Source organism: Temnothorax nylanderi, unplaced genomic scaffold (assembly GCF_030848795.1).
Source record: "Temnothorax nylanderi isolate EJ_2023f unplaced genomic scaffold, tnyl_v1.0 TNYL_tig0017_pilon, whole genome shotgun sequence".
NCBI classification, from domain to species: Eukaryota; Metazoa; Arthropoda; class Insecta; order Hymenoptera; family Formicidae; genus Temnothorax; species Temnothorax nylanderi.
Window position 1 is genome coordinate 271,676 of NW_027249079.1, and position 19,088 is coordinate 290,763.

At 45.7% G+C, this 19,088-nt stretch overlaps 1 protein-coding gene across 6 annotated transcripts in view; it reads right to left on the reverse strand.

Moving 5' to 3' along the window:
- Heph (polypyrimidine tract-binding protein 1 heph) overlaps positions 1-19,088 on the reverse strand; it is a 384,945-nt gene that overhangs the window by 204,275 nt on the left and 161,582 nt on the right. The window contains exon 1 of one of the 6 annotated variants that reach the window (XM_071698920.1): positions 1,593-5,231. The exons of the other annotated variants lie outside the window; for them this stretch is intronic. Coding sequence (XP_071555021.1) covers positions 1,593-1,595 — 3 coding nt within the window. The 5' untranslated portion in view covers positions 1,596-5,231. Of the gene's footprint in view, positions 1-1,592; positions 5,232-19,088 lie in introns of those variants that run through there. 6 annotated transcript variants of the gene reach the window in all.

The following is a 19,088-nucleotide window of genomic DNA, read 5'->3' on the forward strand; positions in this document are numbered from 1 at the left end:
CATTCTCGAGCGCGATCCGTTCGTAGGAGGCGGAAACTGGCGGAATAATCGTGCGAATATTCAGCGACACGTGAACCACATATAACGATTTTTAATTCGCAACCGAGACCGAGCACAGTGAAATGGGAAATTTTCTGGCGGTACACAGAAGTACGTGTTCCAACAGATCGAATGATTACCAAATTAGATTCGCACTTCGAGCTCGAACTATCTGGCGAGATCTCGACGCTCTACGTATGATCGTGGTAGGCAAACTTCGCGATCCCATCCGACATGCCCGTCTTGACTCCCATACTCCCACACTCGCGGCAAGTTCCGCGCTCCAACAACTGTGGATGGAGATTACACGTGCGCCAATTAAACGCGCGTATGGGGGTGTGTATATGTATATATAAAGAGAGAGAAACTGTAGAATATCGACTGCGCTGTATGCCGCCGGCAATAATGCGATTCTTTCGCTACGTGCTTGACGAGGCGCGGCGCAACTCGGGCACGAAGAGGTGGATGAGACGGAACGACGGCGGAGAGGCTGAGAGAGAGAGGCGGAGGCGAAGGGCCCGGGATGCGGGAAACGGGTGAGAAAATTAGGTTCTCGTGCCGGGGATCGACGAGCGGCGCGATCATCCGATCAGGCGGAAAGGGTAGGTTTGTTCGGGATTCTCGATCGCGGGATGTCACGTCGCGAGGCGGAACGCCTCCGCTCACGTTCTCTCTCGCTCCTTCTCCTCCACTCTTGCTCGACACCTGTCGATCGAAGGATTAAAGAGGATGCCCCCGTAGAGACAGTCCGGGATTTAAAGCGCCGTCCGCGCTCCCCGCGAAACGTTTACCGAGCGGCGGTGGAGGAGAAGCAAGAGAGAAAGAGGAGGAAGAAGAAGAAGGAGCGAGAGCGTGAACGGAGGTAGCGAATTCACGCCAAGCCCCGGGTTTTCGGTGAGGATACTCCCCCTGTTTACACGGCAAACGTAGAAAGTAATTCATCGTGGCTCGTCGCGACTAAATCCATTCCTGATTCACCGCCTCTATCCTCCGCCGTGCACGGGAGTATTACTCGTGCCCGGCAGTAAGTATCCTCGTTACTGGCTGTCGAGGGTTCGTTACCTCCGAGGAACTCCCGTGAGAGCTTTGTCTTCGGAGACACGCGGAGAGTACGCGGATGCTCGGGGGATTTCCACCGGGTATAGCGCCATTGTCAAGATCGCGAATATAGCGCGATCAAGACGCGAGAGGCAACTGATTCTCGCGCGATCGACGTTGTTTGCACGAGAAGACGCAAATTGGATGGTCGACGAATAACAATCATCTAACAAGCTAATTATCGCAAAATTTTTATCGGCTATTTACAAGAGTGAAAAAAGAAATAAACAAGACTCTCGTTATTCAACGTTATTTCAAGTCAAACAATAATAGCTGTAGAATATATTCTTCATAGCGTTTTCGATACGATAATTGCTATGAATCGTACGAAGAAGATACACGATTGGATCCGAATTTTCAGATCTACCGCTAGATAATTGTACTGTCAGAGAAGATGGACTAACCTTCGGCAGAATTCCTCGTGGCAACGATTGAGCGAAGAAAGGTGGACTCACCATAGTGTCTTTGATATGATCAACTGGTTGCAGCAGGACCGCCGTGGTACCGAGTGTCCTGTGATGCTGCTGCTGCTGTTGCTGCTGCTGATGCTGCTGCTGCTGATGGTGGTGTTGATGATGGGGGTTGCAGTTAGCAACGATGTTGCAAGAGCAAGTGCAGGCGAGGTTGCAGGCCTGCTGAGCACCGAAGAGATGTCCTACCAGCCCCGGGGTGATCGCTGCTGCCGCCGGGTTGTTAATGCCGTTTAGCAGGGGCGGGGGCAGGGGCACCGCACCACCCGGGACGAACGGGTACGAATGAAAATACGTGGTGATGGGGGAACGTGTCTCGTCAGCGCCGATGATCGTCTCCGCGAGCCAGGATTTGCTCGTAGGATGCAGGAAGAGATTGCGGCTCGTAGCGGCCGCGAACGACTGCTGCAGGCCCCAGAGGGTCCGTGCGCGTTCCTGTGCGTTCCAGCAGGCACGTTCCACCGACGCGGCCTGCCAGCGAGCGGTTTCCGTTTTGTACGAGCGGCTCCACTCGTACGATGGCCACCACAGCTTGAACGAGTACCCTCCCTTGTCCTCACTCCTCCGCCGGTCCCCGTTCAGGGACGCTCGTCCTCCTCCTGTTTCCCTTATTTTTGCTTCCTCGTCGTCCTCCCCTCGGGACAGGACGCTCGATTGGCCGTTTTTTTTTTATTGTTTTCCTTTCCTCTCGTTTCAACGAACGAGCCGAGTGACGCTCGTTCGATTTCTCGTTACAGCGAGTTCTACGCCGATCTCGATAGAACAGCGATGTAGAAAGAGGGAGAAAGAGAGAGAGCGCACTCAGCTGACGATCGAATCGCGCGGGATTTGCGGATAGTCGTCCGGACGGGAGAGACGCGCGGTTGCAGGTAATCTCTCTTTGACTCGCGAAGTGATCGCGTAGGACTTTGGTACCCGTACGCGTACGCGAGTACACCAAACAGACTGAATTCTACTTACGAGCTATATACACGTACTCATACACACGCACACGCAAAACGTGCACACGCGCTACTCTTACGTTACATCAATACAACAACGACGTGGTCTAAGCGTTATCTACATATGCAATCGAGACAGCCGGATTGAGATCCCTAAATGATACGTGCGAGGATGTTTACCCTAGGAGGAACGGCGAACGCGAAACGCGTCGTCGGGAGTGAACTTCCGAATGATTGTCAGTAGTGTGAGCGAGCGGAGAGAGGGCAACAGTTACAACAGTTACAACCACGAAGAGGGAGATCCGCGAAGGGGCGGTTAGTGATGGGTGATAGACAAGAAAGAGAGGGGAAATTTACGCGTGCGGATTAAAATATGTACTTAGTGTGCGGAAGAGGCGCGAGAGAGACGGAGGCGACCTTCGTCTCTCGATTCGCACGATTCTCTTGCTCGTGTAATTGAAACGACGTAGGTACGTGAAATATATCTTTTTTTAATCCTTCTTTATCTACGCTCCCTTCTTCTCCTCGTTAATCCTCCCTATTAATTCGACGAGCGAACGTTATCCTATCGGAAAAAAAGGTGATACACCTCGAGTTACGCGCTAAGAAAGCTAGCTGAAAATGATTGTCACGAAGATTGACAAAGAGTAGTCCTATTATCGGACAGGGAAAGAGATCCTTAAGTTTCTTTTTTTTTACCTTCTAATACGCCTTAACCTTCTATCACTTTACGATCCGTTTTTCCTCGCTATTATCCAGCCGTACTCGAATCACGTGTCAGCGTCTTGCGGCATGCCGATCAGATATGTTTTATACGTATAAACGTATATATACGTATGTATAAGTGTAAATATATATATATGTATATATGTATGTATATATATCGATTGTATATATATATATAATATAGATATTAATGTAGAGCGTGTAGAATTACACGTAGAACGGTACAGAGGCTGAAGATCACATAAAGAGACACGAAAGTCGATCGCTCGACCTCTTATCTCACACTAGACATGTACATTACCGCCCTGACCGGGGAAAAAAAGTCGCAAATAACTTCCCCTCTCTTTCCCTCGATATGTCCCAACCCACTACAATTACAATTGATTGTCTTGACGCGATTCTCTTTGTTCCACGACGGTCACCTGACGACGCAGATGTCGCGATTGTTTCTTAATTTTTTTTTGCTCTATTTTACTCCTATCTTTAGCCTAAAAACTTAGCGACGAGACTCGTCTTTATACACATACGTTTTTACACACCTAACACACAACTGAGACTCTCCGTTCTATTACTATTACTTAATTTCTTTCTCAAGTCTCGCGCGGGGGGGGGGGTTACTCGCGATGATTTAACGTCTGAACGACTATCGTTTAGTGACTTAATTAACGATTAACGCTTAATCTCGCGAGAGCGAGAAACGCGACGTATCTTTTTTCCGCTGTTTTCTTCTTTCTCTCTCTTTCTCGATCGCTCTTACTCGAGACGATCGGTGGAAGAACTGCTGAAATGGGACAGCCGCGTGCTCCGTTTCGCGTCTTTTTGCAGAGATATGTATACGTCTATTCGTGTCGACTGCTACTCGGCTACTCGGAGGAGTTTCCCTTGCCGGATGTCCGGTCTCTCGTGACTTTCCGCAGCGATTTCTCATTCAGCTTGACATATTTTTTTCCAGCAGCAATCAGGACGATGAGAGGGGGAGCAAGAGGAGCCGGTTAACAGTTTCTTGCCCAGTTTGTTCGACGTGTGTGTGTCGCGAAAACGTGTGTCAACAATACGACGATACGACGACGACGACGACGATGTGACGACCTTGAATCGCTCTCGCAGTTCAGTCCAGCAAGCTCTGTCGCTCCACGACACCGGTGGCTCGTGCTCGGCACACACAGACACACACAGACACACACACACACGGGCTCAAAGAGGGGAGACAATCGGGCGCGCAGTCAGAGGGCTGCTTTATGCATGCGTACTCGGCATACAGAAAGAGAGAGCGGGAGAGAGCGAGCGAGGTATAGCGTTAAATGTGCTTGGGGGAGTCTCTTCGCGGCGCTGATCACGTGGACTTGCTCCAACGTTGCCTTCCTTCTGCCTTCTCTCTTCTTCGCGTTGCGTTTCTCAAACGGTGGGCGAAGACGGGGCAAAGACGGCAGGCGGCGGCAGCGACGACGACGACGACGACGACGTGGACGAGGGTGACGTATGTCGGCTCGTGCGATGCTTTTACTTGCGCGCGCGTACTTCACGGATTCAGGCGCAAGATAAACGAAAGCGGAAGAGAGTCGGGAGAGTTGCTCGCGGCGAAGAAGAAGGAAGCAGACTGGAGGTAGCTGAGACTGTGGGAGGTGACAGTGTCTGTCTGTGTCTGTCTGTGTGTGCGTTTGTCGTACGAGCGCTTATGCCGCGGGTCTCGCGCTTGTGTGGGACGTGCGTACCGTGGCGGATGTGTGTCAGTCGGCGATGAAGGAGTCCAGCGTGGAAGGAGACAGACGTGGCAAGAGATGGAGGAGGAGAAAAAGGAAGGGAAAAAAGAGGAAGAGAGAATGTGTGTGAGTGTGTGTGTGTTGTGTGTGTGTTCGTGAAAGAGAGAGAGTAACTCGGAGGCGGAACGATTAAAGTGCGTCCTACTCGATCGCCTAGCTTGACACAACTGAGGAGCGTCTCTCTCGCGCGGCGCCGCGTAAGCTTCCGCCACCGCCGCCGCCGCCGCCACCACCGCCGCCGCCGCCGCCGCCACCGCCGCCGTCGCTGCCGCCGCCGCTACCACCGCTGCTGCGGCCGCCGAGTCGGATTATAGCGTATACGCGCCTTTCAAACGTGCCTTTCTCGGCCCCCACCGAGCGAGCGGCGGCGCGTAACCAATGGGGTACCAGAGTACGCCGAGAGAACGCGAACCCGTACGAGGCCCATCGAGTCTGCGCGGCGGCGGCAGAGCTCTACTCCCGAGCTTCTCTCCCTCTCGGTCCTTCTCCACCCCCTTTCACCCCCGCTGTCTGATCCGCGCACGCCTTCACCTTCCACCCTCGCGGCACCCTCCGACACCCCCGACACGCTGCCCCCCCCCGCCCGCCTGCCCGCCTTCTCTTCGCCGCAACGACCCGCGCGCGCGGACGCGTCCATCTGAGAGGCGCCACCGCGATCCCGAAACCGCTCTCTTAAGCTTCCCCACCCTCCCGCCGCCGCGAAACAGACTCTGCGCACGGGTGCTTGCGAGGTAGGGAAGAGCTTGTATTTATTATGCGCTTGAACGGATCCTAGATCTTTCCCGCGAGTGAGCCAAGATTCCATTCGGTTCCGCTCTCCGTGAAAGACTACCTGCCCGTACGTTAGAAGGATTTAAGAAGATGCACTATCCGAACGATTTCAGATACATTGCATTTAGCGAATTTCAATCTCGATTGTTATCGATCTTTGAAGAAAGACATAGATTTTGTTGACCGATACGAGATAATACGTTAACAATCGTGTATTACAATCACAATCTCTCAAATCGACATATAAAATTAGTATAGACCTGATAATCTCAATTATTACAACAATAAGTAATTTTGTAAACTCTATAAATAATATCACGATTAAGTATTTCTTCTTAACAAAATATATATCAGGATATTTCATATTATTGATAAAATTAAAAGTGGTAGTTTACGTGTAGTCTAATCGTTGATTTTCGCCCCATTGAATGATTTCGTTAATTTTCCCAGACCCACACCTTGCAATTAATGTGGGAGTAGTAACGTTTACGAGCGATACTCGAATGGGTCCTACTTGCCGAAGGTGATTAACATAATAGCCGGGAGTTTAAGGTTAAACATCGGCCATTTTAAAAAACCCCGTTTCTTTTAACGCGCATCGTCATAGTTGCAACTGTGGTGCGCGCCGCTTAACGATAGCGCTCTCCGGGAAAAGTACACTGAAGAAGTTCAATGGATAGCAATAAAGCACCGACGTCGCAAATGGTTCCCTCCACTCAGTCCGGTTGCCCGTTATAGCAATAGGCTGGGGTGCGCGCTAAAACAACCGAAACTTTCGCGTTCACCGACCATCCGCGAGTCGAGCAGATGAAAAAGTTTCAGAGACAAATAACGGGATGGGGGTGGGAACGCGTAAACAGAAGCCTCGTGAGTGCATCCCCGAGAGCGGGCCCGGGGGATGGGAGGGGGCGGGGAATAGGAATGGCGAATCGCTGATTCTCAAGTTGGCGAAGAAAGAGAAAGGTGTAAGTGTGAAGAAAAGAGGGGGCGGAAGGTCGCGCATTGCCATTCGTTCGACGAGCGCTTCTCAGAGCGAGAGTTCGGAGTGTTTGTTCAAGGCGGAGATTACTGTTTTCGCGAAGAGACAGAGAGGTAAGAACGTAGACAGACTCGGAGAGAAAGAGAGACGGGAAAAGATTCGAGCATAATCACCTCCTTCCATCTCGACGTCCTTGATGTCAGAACGAAAACGGCAGAACTGCCGCCTTACCGTGAAGGGCTTCGACGGGCTCTCTGGGACTGATTGCGTCGCGATCGACGAATTCCAAGTTCCCCAGAAACAAATCTTGAGCAGGATCGATTGCGCTTGTGAATGATTTGCCCGGAATCGGGCGTTTACGAGGGCACTTCACTAACCGCCTAAAAATGCCCGGTAATATGATTGCCGAGGAAAGTCGTAACTATATATCGCGACAAGAGGCGCTGCTAAAGAGAGGACCGAAGGGACGAGAGAGAAGTGGGTTGATATTTATATGAAAACCGAGTTCAATATCGACATCTAATTACTCTCAGTGATGGTGACATTGAACTGATCGATCGAGAAACCTATTTGTTGAAATAATCAGGCATGGAACGCCGGACACGCTTTCAGGACTTTTCAGAACGCATAATGAGTTTCGTTTTAATAAAAACCGGCAAAGAATTTTTCCAGAAAATTCTATTACATCAGATGTACCTCCGTCTAAAAGGAGAGTTGGTGACGTCAATAGAACGCCATTATACAAGCTAAAACTGGAGTGTCCGTAGTCATTGTAATGCTTGCAACTTTCATAAAGGACGCTTTGTCCGCTCTCTCCGCGGTGCACGAGTATCAAGCTTGTCATGTAAAATTATGTAAAAAAACGTACTGTTATTTAAAAACGTATACCAAATTGGTAAATATTTGCAGATTTCAAATTAGAAGCTGTATCTTTCGAGCGCACTCGTCCCAGATTTATTTCAGCGATTTTTAATAAACCTCCACGGGGCGCGCACTAGTACTGTTTTCTATCTACGTTTACATTTCCAAATGTCATTTCATTTAAACTGCACTTTCGCGTTTAAAATACCTATCGTCAAATATAGAAAATGAAATGTTATAAAATACGAAAGCGCGGTAACAAAATAAAATGAAACAAAAATAAAACGAAAAATTTTAGACAGCTCCAACTATTTGCCGTAGTTTTCATCAAATTGCAATATGCCGTAGGCTTATTATATAAATAATAAATAGTAGAAAATTCAGTAATCCTTGTTTAACTAAGCACAGTACGGCGAAATACGAGGTCGAGGCAAATAATCCTAGCTGTCAAAAAAATTGCTGCACAAAACCACGAAATGCGAAATCTTTAAAGATTTCTCAGCGCGCGCTCGGTCGAAATGCGGCGAAACGTCAAATGTTCACAATTTTCGGTAAATTATCCAAGTTAATTTCGCTTTGATCCTCGCCTAAAACTAAACCGCGTATCGCACAATCGCTTTAACGTTCATTATCGGCCGTCCGTAGCGTTTTACACATATTTTTAATTACGTCAACGAAATTAAAGCCGCGCAGCTGAAAGGCAGCTGTGCGCCTTTACTTGTGAAAAGTTTAATTAACTTACTAAAAGCTTTGTGTGCCAGAGAAAACGATGTCAAAGGGGGCCGCGGCAGCGCTTACCTGTAAACAAAAATTATTACGGGAATTATTCGCGAACCTCGCCGTATTAATGCAATAATACATATGTTGATTCAAACGGTCGTCAAAAAGTTTATATTCAATAAAGAACAATACGAGTAATATAGAATTAAAAAAAAATAATAAAAACTTTATCTGCAATTTAATGCTGTATATCATTTTGCAATCTCCCTCTATACAATTAACTCGTTTATATTCATAATAATAACGTATAATAAATATAAAGTAATATATATATAGTATAGTAGATGAAATGGCATAAACATGTTTATTAATATTAATATCTCAATTAATATTAAAACAACTGTGTGATGCTTTCTATGCAATATTTCCAAATACATAGATTTCCTTAAAAATATCATTTCCGTTCATATATTAATCATTTTATCAATATTCAATATTTATACCTTCTAACATGTTGACAATAACTTTATATATATACTTTGGAGCATGTTAATAATCAAAAGCATGCGAAAAGACGAGGTCGGAGCAAACTCCGACGCTCTCTACTCCAATGTATTCTTAGCTCGCGTCACTAAGCACTTCATACACAGCATACGAAACCTATCTATATCGCAAGCGATGTTGTAAATAATCGGAATTCCAAAATAATTAAAATGTGTTTTATAACTATACTATTAAAAACTACATTTTACAAACAATTAAAGATTACATTTAAAAAATATAATGTGTATGCATTTCTTTCTCTCCTCCAATATTATATAACATATACATTATATACATATTTTATTATGACATGCTGTTACATTCGTTAGTTTTATCGCTTAATCAAGTTTAGCGTTAAACTTACGAAGCGCGATCGTTGTGAAGCTGTTTCAAGGATTTAATCGTTTCTCTGGCCGAAGGCGGCTCGCGCAGTCGATAGAGGCTGCGAATTGCTACAAACCTCGCCCCTAATATAGCGCTAATAACGTCCTAAGAACGCACATCGCGCGCCTGAACCCTCCGGGAGAGTAGGTGCGAACGAAATCGCGAGGAACGTTAGAGTGATCGTTAATCCCGCCGTGCCGACGACTTAATACGTCGGGCAAACCGTTTCGCGCCCTCCCGGGGCCCCCCGCCCGTTCTCTCTAAGCCCCGGTGAAATTACTACGGGAGTAAGCAGTATGCAGATCGCGAAATCGCGACGTACGTTAAGGATTAACTCGGGCGCCGGCCCGGAGGGGCGCAAAGAGGATCCGCTCGCGCGAAATCGGGAAGTCGAAATGCCGCGCGACAGCTGCGGCACTCGCCCGTTTAATCTATTTGATGAGCCCCTCGTCCCTTCTCAACTATTTCTGGAAACCGTTAAGTTCTCCCTCTAAATTTAAACGACTGTGTTAACGTTTTCGGCTCCGCGGAAAATGTACCGATTCGCGGTATCCCATGTACCTATTATTATCTCTAATTGACAGTTTTTATGTAGAGAGAGAGAAACAATATCAAAAATTGAGTAATTTGGAGCTCCATTAGGAAGTAAATTTTCTCCAGAGAGACAAACGTAACAAGATAGTTTGTATCAGAAAAATAATTTGTAATTTATATTCGGAAGCAAGCTTTTTTTAACTTACTGATACAAGTAAATTACTATACATTAACAAAAGCTAAATTGATAACTAATAATTTCGTGCGTTAAGAAGGAACAACAGTAAGACAGTGATAATATATAAATTGCTGCCAAATGTGATCTTTGAATAATTCAGTATTGACAAATCGTTTACGCGTTCTCAGCTCGGCTCAAAGCTCGATTACGAGTCGCTCCGTACGCGTTTGATTTTCATAAACGATAAATCGCTCCCGATAATAATCCATTACGATTTCTTGCGCTTATACTCCGCACAATCTTCCCGTCAATCGTCCGCACTCGACATCAATCATCCGCCGCAATTTAATAGGCGGGACAGCTGCCATACGTAAACCGATTCGTCGGTGGCGCACCGTTAGCGGATGACCGCAATAATGATTCGTCCAAACAAAATTATGCGCCGTCGATTTTGACCGATAACTATCGTCCCCTCAAATTCGCTCTCGCGCGAATTCCGTCTCGATATCGACATCAACTTGCTCGCGTCGTCGTGTCAAAAAATTATCGGACACCGAAAAAAACCGCATGCCACACCTTTTTCGTCCGCAAGAAACTTTCGGCCCCCGGAGAATTCTCTCATGCAGCTCGATCCGTTTTCGGTACGAAAATATCTGGTCGCTCCTTTCTCGCTGTTCCCATTTCCCCGTACGACAATCGACGAATTTGCGCGACCAGAAATCAGCAGACGAGAGGTCACGACGACATTGCACTTCGCCCGGTCAATCACGCAATCGACGTGTGGGATAAGGGTGCGAAGAGGTCAAACGAATTTTCGTAAATACGTACAGTCTTTCCGCTTTTGTTTTATTAACTCTCCGGTGGACGCGTGAGGTGTATTTTACACCCCAGGCTTCTTTTTTCGTAATGGGTGTTCTAAACTCATTTCAATATAGAACCGATTATTATCAAAAGAACGTTAAAATTATAGTTTCAACCTATTAAAAAAATATATACTTTAAGATATGTGCAACAATGAATAATATTAAACAGAAAACGAAAAATTTATTAATTGGTTTAATATTTATAACATAAATAATATGTAGGGTGTAATTTATATCCCACGCGCCCTTTTACGTTTCAAATTTTCATGCGCCCACTAGGCTGCGTTACAAAATTCAATCTTGGTAACTAAAATCTATAGTTTATACGTCACGTACACTATAGAATTTTAGTTACCGAGGTTAAATTTTAAAACGCAGCCCTGAAGGGTTAAGGAAATACTCTGATTTTAATCGAATAAACTGGACATCGCAGATGCTCGTATGTCACAAATACGTTTTTCCTTCGATCAATTCAGCTTCAATTTAATTTGGTATTTTTCAAGGTTATCTGAGAGTCGAATAAACTGATATCGGATAGCCGAGCGGACTGACGTTGGTTAACGAATCTCCGATATTAATCGGGCCAACACGTCAGCTCTAGAATCTAAATGCGAATTTTCAAATAGAGATTCGATATTCGCGCTAACGAGCGTTCGTCAGATAAACATTTCAACGCGACGACGGAAAAGCGATACGATGAGCAACAACGGCCGGGAATCGTTGACCGAAACACGGTAATCGTACTCCAAAACAGGCGATTCATAAACCGCCGCATGGGAATGGGAATGGGGACGGGAAATGTTCGCGTTTCGCGTGTGACACAGGCTCAAACGACAATCTTACCCCTCTAAATATGTTATTCCGCGATGAATAACGATCGCGCGCGTGCATCGTTTTACGCTTTGTCGAGGAAACGGAGGCGGGAACGGCCGCGAGGTACTTTACACGCGACGTATACACGGCGCTAGTTAATCAAGTAGTTAATCGTCTAATCATCCCCTGGCGATCAAGGCCGACGGTTTTCCGGCGGATTTCTCGACGGAACCGATCTTATCCACCGGAAGTCACGCGACGCGCAGAAAACTCTTACAGTAGCGAATCGCTCTTGTCGTTACCTCCCGCCACCAATCGTCACGGTTCTTTTCCACAATACCGCCACGGTGTCGTGGAAAAGTTTGTACGATAACAGAAAACACGATAAAATAAACTGATGACGAATGGATCGTAATGACTAATGACAAATACGGGGATGTATTCGCGGCGAAACTTTTCGAGATAGGACGAACTCGCGTCGTTCGAAAGATAAAAACTTTAAAGAACCGTCTACAATAGCCGTAAGAGTATGCAGTAAGACGTAAGCAATAAGCTATTGACTAATGGGATTTTTACAATTCAAGAATAATTGACTGTGGTTGATCAATAGCTTACTGCTTACGTCTTACTGCATTCTCTTACGGCTATTGTAGACGGTCCTCAAGATTACAGGGATCCTCCGACATGAAAAAAAAGATCTAAGGTGCGATGAAAGACGCGTCAAGATCTCTTTGAAATAACTCTTAAGTTCCTAGCTCTGGTTTTTCTCAACTCTCGGCGATTGGATAAGCGCGGATCACGCGCCTCAATCTCTTTTCCCTCCGTCGTCGTCCGCTGCGGAATCGCGAATCTGCCTGATCCTGGGGCCCGACGCGACGCGACGCAACGCCCGGGGAACGAGGTGAACGGGTTTCCTGTAGATTTCAGTTACAGCCAGAGGGAAGCCAATAGTTAGGCTGTCGCGGGTAATAGGGGTTGATGCATGGCTCCCACGACGCGGCGCGGTCCCTCTCGATCTGCCATTCTTCCGACCGCGCCACCCCCGTATGCCGACCATCGCCCGCCGCCCGCTCTTCTCACCCCCCTCTCGCCGTTATCCTTCTCAGGCCCGCCGAATCCACCATTCACTCCTCTCGCGAGTCACTCTTTATTTATTTAAAGCCCCGAGCGACCGGCCGTCCGCGGTCTGCACGGAGAGTACCTGGCATTTCCGATGGGATTTAACCGCGCGAAAGGGATTCGGCCCGTACACATTCGCATACATCGTGAGAGATAGAGATATAGATATAAATAGAGATAGAAACAGATTGAAAGAGAGAGAAAGAGAGAAAGAGAGCGAGCGAGCCAGCGAGCGAGCGATCGCTTCCCTATTTCCGCCGGTTTCGTTTCCGCGGGAGTTACCGTCCGTCGTCGCGATTTCCATGTCTCTTCTGGTTCCCAGCAGACCGATTACGCTTTTGGACGACCGTACTGGTCATCTTCCCATTCTTCTACTCTATGCTCGCCTAGTCGATTTATTGCTCTGAGAAGCCCGGAATTGCGAAATTTTTCGTTCGAAGGCGTACCGAAATATGGCTATAAACCATTGACTTTCGGCATTTCGGAAAATGGACGGCAAAAATGTTAGTCATCTGGCTATTGAAATATTCAATTAGTTAGTCGGTTGGTTTTACGAGAATATCGCTAATAATCGAGATAAAGAAGTATCGAGACGATGTGTTTTTATTCTATCCCGAAAATTTATTGTCGGATTTACTTATCGGGATGTAAACGTAAGGACATCTGGGGAACGGGGAGAGAAAAAAAGGAGGGTACCTCGTCAGGAGGATCCGCAACAAGAAGTGAAAGCTCAGGGCGGTCCGGTCTGGAGACGAAAATCCCTTTCGTCGATACCTCACCCTTCGGAACCGAAGGATTAGCGAGGATCGAAAACTCGGGTGATTTGTAGCCGACGGGCAAATAGAATCCTGACATGGCCAACAAAGTCCGCGCGACGGAGAACGGAAAAAGCTTGTTTACACGGCTAAAGCGACGAAAAACATTTTCCGTGTATCTTTTGTTGACCAAATAGAAAGCAGGTGTTAACGACACCGGCCTCGTCCTGCCACGCGCTGCGCATTGCCCGTAATTAAACCCCTATCTATTAACACCGTCAATTGATAACGTTTATTTCGGACTCGCGCTTGAACATTTGTACATCTTACGTGTTAATTACACCTTCGTGCAATTTCTCCGTTGGTTTTTTTATCGTGTGTATATATATATATATATATATATATAGATCAGAGTAAAGCGAGGATTTTTATCGAGAAACACAAACGTGTCATTCGCGCGACACGATTCAATCGCCAACTTTTACCGGCCGAAAGCAAACGCGCTAGCGCCCGTATCTCGGGCGAGGATGAGCGTTTCCGGGTTAACAAGTTTCCATCAGTTCATTACCCTACCTACCCGAGTAAATAAATCATTGCCACGAATTGCGCCGGCTGGGACTCCTCCGCGATCTTTGCCGTCTAGTTTCGACATCTACGAGTTTACCCCCGATGCAACGGGCCGTGGCTCTCGATTAAGATCTCGTTCGAGAGGCTGAGATACACACGCGCGCATACACACACATATATCTCGGTGCTTGTGTACCCAGTCAAGTGTACATAGCTTGCTCCTTGCTGACAATTGCGTTAGGATGCGAAACGCGAGGACCATCATTACGTAACAGACGCGAGGTGCGGCGCCGGCGGTGCGAAGCCACCCTTAAATTACTAGCAGATCGTCATCAAACAATCCCCGCACCTCGCGATTCATGAACGCCTAGTTTGCTTTAATCTCACGGAAGATTAACGAAACGTTGAAAGATTTCAATCTGCTCACCAGATATTACGCGTTTATAAATTCGATAGGTTAAGTCAGGCTCTCTCGTCTTAATTCGATCGTTGCTAATCACTCTCGTAATTCATATGAGATAACAACCACTTGTAATCTCTTTTCACGCTCATCAAGAAGTTCCTCAAAAACTTGCGAAAGCATGACAGCCTTCAATCGCGTGACATAATGATGCACGACCTTATTTTCAGTTCCTTGTCGCAAGCGTGTAGGTTGCGCGATAAGAATATCGCAGACGCGAGGCATGCCTGAGCATGCATTTTTTTTTACGTAACTGATAATTCTCAAAGATAAGGTGACCTCGTAACGTTGAACGCACGATCTTGAAGAATCCTGGCTTTCGCGGCGAGGATGTATGCGACCTCGAGACAATTTGCAACGCAGCTGGCGCTTCTTAGAGGATAGCAAACGTATCAAATTCCACGTTCATTGTGCAATCGCAACAATGGCTCGATAAAACGCGGACCGATACAACGTTTCTCCTACGAGACTATCATCGCGGGAAAGAATGCAGGCGAAGAATTTGCGACCGAGTGACCCGCGAAGTGCGAGAATAGGACGCGTCTAAGAGGAAAAACAAATTCCTAATCGATTTTCGAGATTCTTATCATCGGAGCTCGAATATTATTCCGGTAAGAGACGGTACTCTCCTCGGTCTATTCGAGGTCTACTTGGGCATTTTTACTGCGTTCCATAAAAATTCTTGGTCTAATAGCTCGTAGCCGAGGAACGGCCGAGTAGGCTGAAGGGGAGAGAGCTAATGTTACAGCTGGGATACAGGAAGTAAAATAAAAGCCGGATAGTCACGTATATAGACAGGCTGACCCTCGCGTAACTTCCGATCCAATAAACCCCCGAAGCCCGTTAAATTCGTGAAATAAAAAAGATAATAGAACACATCAAAAGCGACCGATCTGATCTTACGGTGCTGCGTAAATTAGGGCAGCTTCTCTTGAAAAATGTACTGACGAAATAAGCCATTGTTTAGAATTTCTTTTCGCAGCCTAGTAACGCGGCTAGATAAAATTAATTAAACGGGGGAAGATATAATGAAATTCATGTAACGGTTACATAATCGAAGTTTCGAAAAGGCACTTTCCAAAGTTCAATTAATTCTCGATTATCATGATTAAATACGAAATCTAAACTCGCTAAAGTCAGGCGACATTTCGCTGGCATTAACTGCCTAAACATTAAACAAGAGTTTAATAACTCCTAACTTTAATTACACTTTGATACCTTCTTTATCTTTCCCCGATCCAATTTTTCAGAATCAGAATCTATTCGAGAGTTTGCGAACGTGAATAGAATTATCATTTCACGATACTTAGCGAACGATACGTGTCCTCCAGGCGTTTACTTTCGAGGGATGCTCCGCAGTTCCTTCGCCTGGAGAGCACATTTGCGGGAGCAACTCTCAGACAGTAACGTGTTTAATCGCGTGAACGCGCACGACTCTGTACAGCCGACAGATGCTCTCAACTGTACGTATATACTTCGTAAAGTTCAGAGTTGTTAAAGGGAAAACACGTGACCGGAATTATCTGTAAAGATGAAATAATATTGGGTGTCTCAAGATAAATCTTATGAATACACTTTATGCGAAGAGAAACTGCGAACACTGTTCTATCGGTCGTAAGAATTAACTAAGCACGAAGTGTCAGATTGCGTATCAACGCAGATAAAAAGAAAAACAATTATGCATTTTTAATTCATCATTATCAAAAAGTCCTCAGTCCGGTTGGACGCATATCTCCATCCTCTCCTGTCCTGAACTGACCTACGCATTTCCCTGAAAGTAGAGCATCCTACGTCTTTGACTATTTATGAGCAACAATCTAATCTAGGTCTACATCTACCTCTCTTTATTCCTATTATCTACGCCTCCAATATGTCGCAAACTATAATCCTTCGTGTCTCAGCAGGTGTCCTATCATCCTATCTCTCCTACTCTTTATTGTTTTCCATATATTTCCCTTTTCCTTAATTCTTTCTATATACTTCCCTATTGCTAACCCTATTTGTCTACGATATTCTCATCATGCGCCTGTAGCACCATATTTCGAAACGCTTCTATTTTTCCTAGCATTTTTAATTACAAGTATTATTACGTATAAATTTTATGTTACGTAAAAATTTACATGTACAGGAGGATGCATCTCTCAAAAAGTTAAACACCGCGACAGCAACGTGTGTCCCATGAGAGACGAAAAAGCTCGCGCTGCCGTTGCGCGCTTGAGATAGACGAGTCGCATTAAGCGAAACGCTTAAGTGCGGATCGACGCGAGATAGCGAACGTAATCCGTAAATGAGCGAAGCAGCGACTTCCGGCACTAAGCAGCCGGCTGACTTTGATTAATCGTGCGAAAAGTCCGGCTCCTAAGGTTCCGCGAATTCCGTATCAACTCCCAAATTGGCGTAATTCCTTCGTCCAACGTTTGACCTCTCCCGACGAGGGAATCTTACTTTTGTCGCATCCCCATTTAGTCCTAATGCACGAACCACGTTCTCTCCCCTTTAATCTCGTGGTCGAGAGGAACCGCGCTCTACGAAGCGTGGAATGGAACACGGAGATTCGCTGCTTTGTACTGCCATAAAAATGGTAATAACGATAACGCACTCACAATGCGCTCCGTTTACCGTGATATTTTATATGCGATATTTATTGTGCCGTTTCTCCTGCATCCACCCGAGCCCTGACGTTTCGTATACGCTATTACATCATAATCCCATACATGAGACATACACGTAAACGTAGTTAAAAACATCGCGAATGTAACCAATCGTGAATAAGAAATAAGAACGTTGCAACGCTGCATAATGCAAATCGAGCAAGTAGGCAAAAGAAAAAAATATACAAAGAAATGCCATGATTCGTAATCAAATTGCTATTATTTATTCATTTATTGTGTAAGCAATAGGCACAAAAATGTAAATAATTTATCCGGGGAAATGTCTGATCATTCAAATTAGGATAGCCTTAACGGATTGAAGTAAGCTAAATTGATGATTCGCATCCGTATTCGTAATTGTACAGAGAAATTAGCGATTTGCTATAGAGGCGCCTTCTCATTAGACGCGCGTAGCTTCCTAAAAGATTCTTTCTGATCGTTCCAACAACCTGAGAGAAGCTACGTAAAGATGCATCAAACGAAAGTGATAAGATAAAAGATCGCGCAGACTAAGAGAATAAGCGGCGCTGTTGAAGCGGGTTATTTATACATAATTCTTTGTGTAGTTATATTTCATTTAATAGCACATGAAATTATGTCTGTACAACGGGCAGAGTAAATTTAATAATGTTCAATAGATATTATTAATTGAACATTATATTACCGACTTGCTATTGTAGCGGACACAATTAAACTTGCAGAAAAAATTATACGGTACGAATTTAAACTGTAAAAGCTATAAAAGTTACAGGTTGTAAATCGCAATTATACGCCGCAAATTGAGAATTCTCTGATCACCGTTATATATTCAGTGTAGTTCTCCTGTGTCATACATAGACGATGTTTAACATTATCTCGTGTAAAATGTTTGAAAATATATAAACACATCATTTTCGCATTGATCCAATCACGTCAATAATGCGCTATTACATCTTTATCTTATCTGAAAGTCTGATAACTAAAGAACTAAAGGTAAAACGATAACTGAATGTTGACAGCGTAATCCGACAAGCATGGAGTGCAACAGAGCTTCGTTAAACCAACTGTAACAAGTATAATAAAAAAAAAGAGAGAGAGATTAGTGCATACGAGGGACAATGGAACTTTACGCAGAACTGAATTCGGCCGCGAAACTTCCATTTCGCGGCAGAACACAGCCGTGACAGCAAACAACATTGTTACAATGCACGCAAAATGTTTTTTGAAAAAAGGGAGGCGGAAAAAGAAACGTTCAGCAAACTCAGCCTTGTATTTTCGTTTTCCTTTTCCAATCGGAGCAACACGGAGCAACACGGCGACCCACAAGCGCCAAAGCATAGGCAACATTCGACCCACAAACGCTCACACAGGCTCACACAGGAATAGAAAGAAAAAGAAAGAGAGACAGAAAGAAAGAGGAAAAGAGAGAAAGAGAGAGACAAGAGTGTTCAGCACGGACGGACGCACGCTTAGAGACGAACGTACACGGACTCGGGAGCCGCACGTACGATGGTACGATTCAATCGCACCCTTAATTAGCACACTCAATTAAACACACGAGCTCGCAGCTCGGACCCGCACCGCAACCCGGCAGAGACTGTGCCACGCGTGAGTTTTTGCGTTTAAACTGCGTTAGAGGATCGAATTACGGGCAATTACACGCCGGTTGAGCGAACTGTTTGTTTCGCGCAAACCGAATTAAAGAGAGGGCGAAAAGCGTCATGACGAAGTACGTAGGAGATCAAGCGGGGAGGATAACTTCTGCGGCTTCTCTTTAGAAGTATATATTCCCACAGCTGTCGACTCTCTTACGCGTTATATCTTTGTAACAGCTATTCGAACTTTTTTCCTCAAATAGCAAATTAAAGTTTATCTCT